This window comes from Alligator sinensis, unplaced genomic scaffold (genome assembly GCF_000455745.1).
Source record: "Alligator sinensis unplaced genomic scaffold, ASM45574v1 scaffold1841_1, whole genome shotgun sequence".
NCBI classification, from domain to species: Eukaryota; Metazoa; Chordata; order Crocodylia; family Alligatoridae; genus Alligator; species Alligator sinensis.
In genome coordinates, this window is record NW_005843034.1 from 408,329 (window position 1) to 413,574 (window position 5,246).

Genomic DNA, 5,246 nt, shown 5'->3' on the forward strand with positions numbered 1-5,246 from the left:
CAACAGTTTATCACTATAAAATATCAGGTCCTAAAATGAGCTGGGGCTTTTCCTGCTAGTTAAAGCAAACATCCTGTTGGAATAGATGTGTTTTTAATCTGTTAAAATCTTTTTTGATTAAATGGACTGTCTTGAATTTTTCAGAATGGAGATCTCATCAGTTCATTTTTCTTTGTCAAATTTAAAGAAATGAACATCAGACCAATTGCAAACTGCAGTTGCTTGCTTTCTTGTTTCTACACCAAATGAGAGTCTATGTAAAATTCATCCAGAAAACTGTTATTTTCTTTTTTGAGATCATGAAAATAAACTCTCACTGACTTCTGGAAACAGAAGGTACAAAGCCTGCATTCTAAGAGTGATTTCTCCAGCAGTTTCCAGCTATCACATTTTTTTTCTCTCAGAATTTAAAGCTGCCTCAAATATGAAGAGCTGTAAATCAAATAATGTGGATTCTGGTTTGGAGTCAGATATGCAGTGCAAAAGTGGAACAGGCTGTATAATGAAATGTAGTTCTGAAAGGATGGAGAGTGCTGCCAAGAGGAGGCTGGCTGCTAATGCCAGGGAAAGAAGAAGAATGCAAGGACTGAACACAGCCTTTGATCGATTGAGAAAAGTGGTTCCACAATGGGGTCAAGATAAGAAACTATCCAAATACGAGACCCTTCAGATGGCATTAAGTTACATTATGGCTTTAACTAGGATCCTTGCTGAAGCAGAGAGATACAGCACTGAAAGAGACTGGATTAACCTTCACTGTGAGCATTTTCATCAGGAGAGCTACCACACTTACATGGGACAGAAAATGACAATAGACAGTGACCCTTATGCACAAAGAATCTTCAGCTATCAGCCTGAACATTTTCAAATAGCTAATTAGAGTTAATTATGAATATTCAGCAGGCCAAATGAGTAATTTTGCAAAAGTTAGTGAGAATTAATCTGCTTGAATAAGGTAACCTTGTCACTATAATAGTTATATTTGCTTGTTTGCTTCTTGTACTGATGTTACTTATGTAAGTTTGTTTAGAAAACTTTAAATTAATATGCACCTAAGAAGATCAAGTTTGCTTCCCTTATTACTAATGAAATGCTCATAACAAGTTTGTTTTACCCACCACATTTGTGATGATTCTCTATAGTTCATTTAGTTCAAAAGATGCATTATTTTTACTGTGCTGGATTACATGGGCCAAATAGATATGATATTACTAAATGGAATAACATGAGATGAACTTGGTCCCATATATATATATATTTTTATTTTATTTTTGTCAGCTTTGAGGATACAATTTTTGTTTCCAAAACTAACAGATCCTATGAAAAGATAACTAATGTGTATTGGAATTTTAGTCCTCAGAGAAATAACTTTCTTAAACTTTGTAAGTTTGTCATATGGGTTCCAGACAAAGTTGTGTAGGTTTGCTTTAATACAACTTACAGTGTCTCTTGTGTATGCTCGGAACAGAGCTAATTTCAAGAAGTGTACTAATGTTCTTACTTTAAGATGGCTGTTAGTGCAGGTCTGTTTATATGCTGTAGAGGCAAATACTTGCATGAAAATAGAGATTTAAATTTTGTAGCTTATACTGACATGAAAGTTCTGTATCTCACTTTAAAAAAAAAATACCCCCTTTTTCTGGTACATAGAAACAATAATACATTTTGTAAACTGTAAATAATTTTTTTTTTTTTTTTTTTTTTTTTTTTACATGAATTGTCCCTACTGGCTGCCTTAAAATGTTAGAATCCTACTGTGGAGTTGCACATTGATGGATTTGCTATAGTGGCTATTGCTTTTTCATCAAAATAATGAAGTAAAATAATCTTAAGTACATAATAGTAGCATTTGGGGCCATTGGTTGCTACTGCAGTCAGGAACATTTTGTGCTGTACAAACACAAAAACAGACTTAGTCTGTACTCTAGAATGATCACCATGTAAAAAGAGGGTGGTGAATTGTGATAACAGTTTCTGGACAGAGCAGTAAGTTTGAAGGCTGGCATGTGTTTTGTTGGTGCAGTGGGTTTTTTTTTTCCTTTTGGGTAATGGGTAAAATGGGAGAGGACAGAAAGGGAAGGAGAGATGATTTTGAGGTACAAGAGCAAGGAGGAGGCCAACCTGTTTCTCGCAGAGTTAAAGCACAAAGGGTTTGAGAGCAGACATCTTTTATAATGTCTGGGGCTGAGTGTCTCAAGTCTCTCTTCACTGGTGCTGTTTTGAGGAACTCTGAGGAATAGGCTCCTTACTGCTCTTCACTACCTATGTGGGAGTATTGGAGCTGCTATCCCAGAGCAGTTGTTGGTAAGGATTCAGCTGGGAAGTCTGGCGGTTCCCTGCTGGCTCCTGCCATCTACTGTGTTGTATCGCTCTCTCAGATGATAAATTAGTAATTTTTAATAGAATTTATTTTCAACAATTGGGGGGCATTTAAAAAGGAGCAAAAACTTCCATGGAAATTGAGTTATATTGTGAGAGTGACTTCTGAACAATGAGAACAGTTGGATACAAAAGGCCTATTGTTGTGGTCTGTAGTCCAGGAGAACTCAAATCAGCGAGCAAAATTTTACTTAGTCCCTACCCTGCAGCCCCACAGATTTTTATAGGAGTCATTGGGGCTTTACAGGTTGAATCTGATTCTCTGGAAGTCTTATGGGAGTAAAGGCAGCGGGAATGGGCTCTCATGAGCTTGTGCTAAGGACATAAAAGTATAACTGAATAACTTTTTCCTGAAAATGCTGGGATCCTGGCATGTTGTAGCTGCATGTAACAATCCTCTTTTCAATTTCTCTCACTAAAAAAATGGTCTTTATTTCTCATGAATTAGATTGCCTTTTTCTGTATATAAATCATCAAGAAGGAAAGTGTCACTTCCATGCAGAGGGCCAAGTTATGCACTCCAGGGGAGTTCAGGTCCACTCCAGATTGTGATGCTTATTCCCTTCATTAGGCAAAACCTGGCTAGCGACTATTGTATCACATTGTCAAATAAATGCCAGACTCTGAGGGACGGATTGAAGCTTTATCAAAATGTAGGGGATTATTGTGAGTCAAATGCTGTGCTAGCTTGCTATCATGCGATCCAAGCAAACACTAGGCAGCAGCAGTGTCTTTCACTTTGCGCATCCCCTAGTCCTCATCCTATAGGTTCCCCCACTAGGCACTGCTCCAGTATACATTATGAGATTGCATGGCATGTAAAGCAACATGAACGGTCTTGCTGAAAGTTGTCCTAAGCCGTCTGCAGATAAATGGGATGACTCTCAAGGATAAATATAGGGGTAATATTAGTCTATAACAATGATTCTCAACCATAAGATCCTTTAAAGGGTGCCATGGTTGTACTACACAATATTAGCATTGTTTGTTGTGCAGACACCTACACATGATTCACAAGATTAAACCCAGAGTTTCAAATTGGATTTCATAGGGTGCATCTACATGACATTACTACTCATTAGCCTAATAATACTACACAGTAGCGTATGAGCACTGTGCTGTGACATGCTACTGTGCAGTATTATTTGGCTACTGCATAGTTCTTGTTTCATGTAGATGTGCCCATAGTGTAGGGGCGGGCAATTATTTTGGGCAGAGGGCTGCTTACTGAGTTTTGGCAAGCCATTGAGGGCCTCATGACAGGCAGCCCAGGGCAGATTAATATTAATTTTTTAAATTTTTTAGGGGCCCCGCGGGCTGGATAGAATGGCCTGGCGGGCCGCATCCAGCCCCCAGGTCACATTTTGCCCACCCCTACCATAGTGTCAAAAATAACCTGACCTGTTCTTGGGACCCTCCTCATAGGGTCTGCCCGGCTGTCCCCGGATCATGCGAGTGGCCCTCCTCTGGACCCTCTTGATGCTGGCCACATCTCTCCTAAAGTGCAGTGCCCAGAACTGAATGCCGTACTCCAACTGTGGCCTGAGCAGTGTCGCATAGAGGGGGAGGATCACCTCCTTGGCCCTGCTTGTGATACATCTGTGGATGCATGACAAGGTGCAGTTGGCCTTACTGACTGCGTCCTCACATTGGCAGCCCATGTTCATTTTGGAATCGATAATGACTCCAAGATCTCTTTCTGCCACTGTGCTTTTGAGAAGGGAGTTCCCCAGCCTATAGGTATGCTGCTGGATCTTACTGCCCAAGTGCAGTACCCTGCACTTGTCAGTATTGCATCCCATCCTATTCTCATTCGCCCACCCCTGTAATCTGTCCAGATCCAGCTGTATCCTGTCCCTCCCTTCTAGTGTGCCCACCTTGCCCCAGATATTGGTGTCGTCAGCAAATTTGAACAGGGTGCTTTTCACCCCCTCGTCCAAGTCGCTAATAAAGAGATTAAACAATGCGGGCCCAAGGACCAAGCCCTGGGGGACCCCACTGCCCACATCCCTCCAGGTCAAATATGACCCGTCCACCACCACCCTTTGGGTACGGTCCCTCAGCCAATTTGCCACCTATCTGATTGTGTAGGCATCAATGCTATAGTCGCCTAGTTTTTTAATGAGAATGGGGTGGGAGACCGTTGCAAAGCCTTCCTGAAGTCCAGAAAGACTACATCCACTTTGACACCTGTGTCCAATGATTTTGTGACTTGATCATGAAAGGCAATCAGGTTGGTTTGGCAGGACCTGCCCCTAATGAACCCATGCTGGTTGCCCCTGAGCATCATCCTCTCTGCCAGTCCTTCCCAGATGTGCTCCTGAATAATCTCTCAAAGAGCTTCCCCAAGTTCGAAGTAAGACTAACGGGCCTATAGTTGCTCAGGTCCTCCCTCCTCCCTTTTTTGAAAATGGGGACCACATTTGCCCTCTTCCAGTCATCTGGCACCTGGCCAGAGCACCACGAGTGCTCGTAAAGCCGTGCCAGGGGCCCCTCGATAACCCTTGCCAATTCCCTCAGCACCCTGGGGTGGACATCATCTGGACTTGCTGACTTGAACATGTCCAGCCCCTCCAGAAGTTCCCTAACTCAGTCTTCCCCAACCCTAGGCCTGTCAGAGTCTCTCCTGAGTCCATCCTGAATCTCAGTGGGGGAGTCCTGGTCCCTGCACAAAAAAATGGAGACAAATTGTTAAAAAGGTCTGCCTTTTCCTCTGGTGCAACCACCAGATTCCCTAGCGTATCCTGCAGGCGTCCCATGTTACCCGGTGCTTTCTTCATACTCCCTATGTATTTCATAGTTTCATAGTAGCTAGGGTCAGGAGGGACCTGAACAGATCATCTAGCCTGACCCCCTGTCACCGGCAG

At 42.3% G+C, this 5,246-nt stretch overlaps 1 protein-coding gene across 1 annotated transcript; it reads left to right on the forward strand.

Moving 5' to 3' along the window:
* The first annotated feature begins 52 nt into the window (after positions 1 to 52).
* Positions 53 to 1,225, forward strand: ATOH7 (atonal bHLH transcription factor 7). The gene has a single exon (XM_006036857.3). It carries the CDS (start codon positions 425 to 427, stop codon positions 878 to 880), a length of 456 nt encoding a protein of 151 aa, XP_006036919.1. The 5' UTR covers positions 53 to 424; the 3' UTR covers positions 881 to 1,225.
* Positions 1,226 to 5,246: the final 4,021 nt, after the last annotated feature.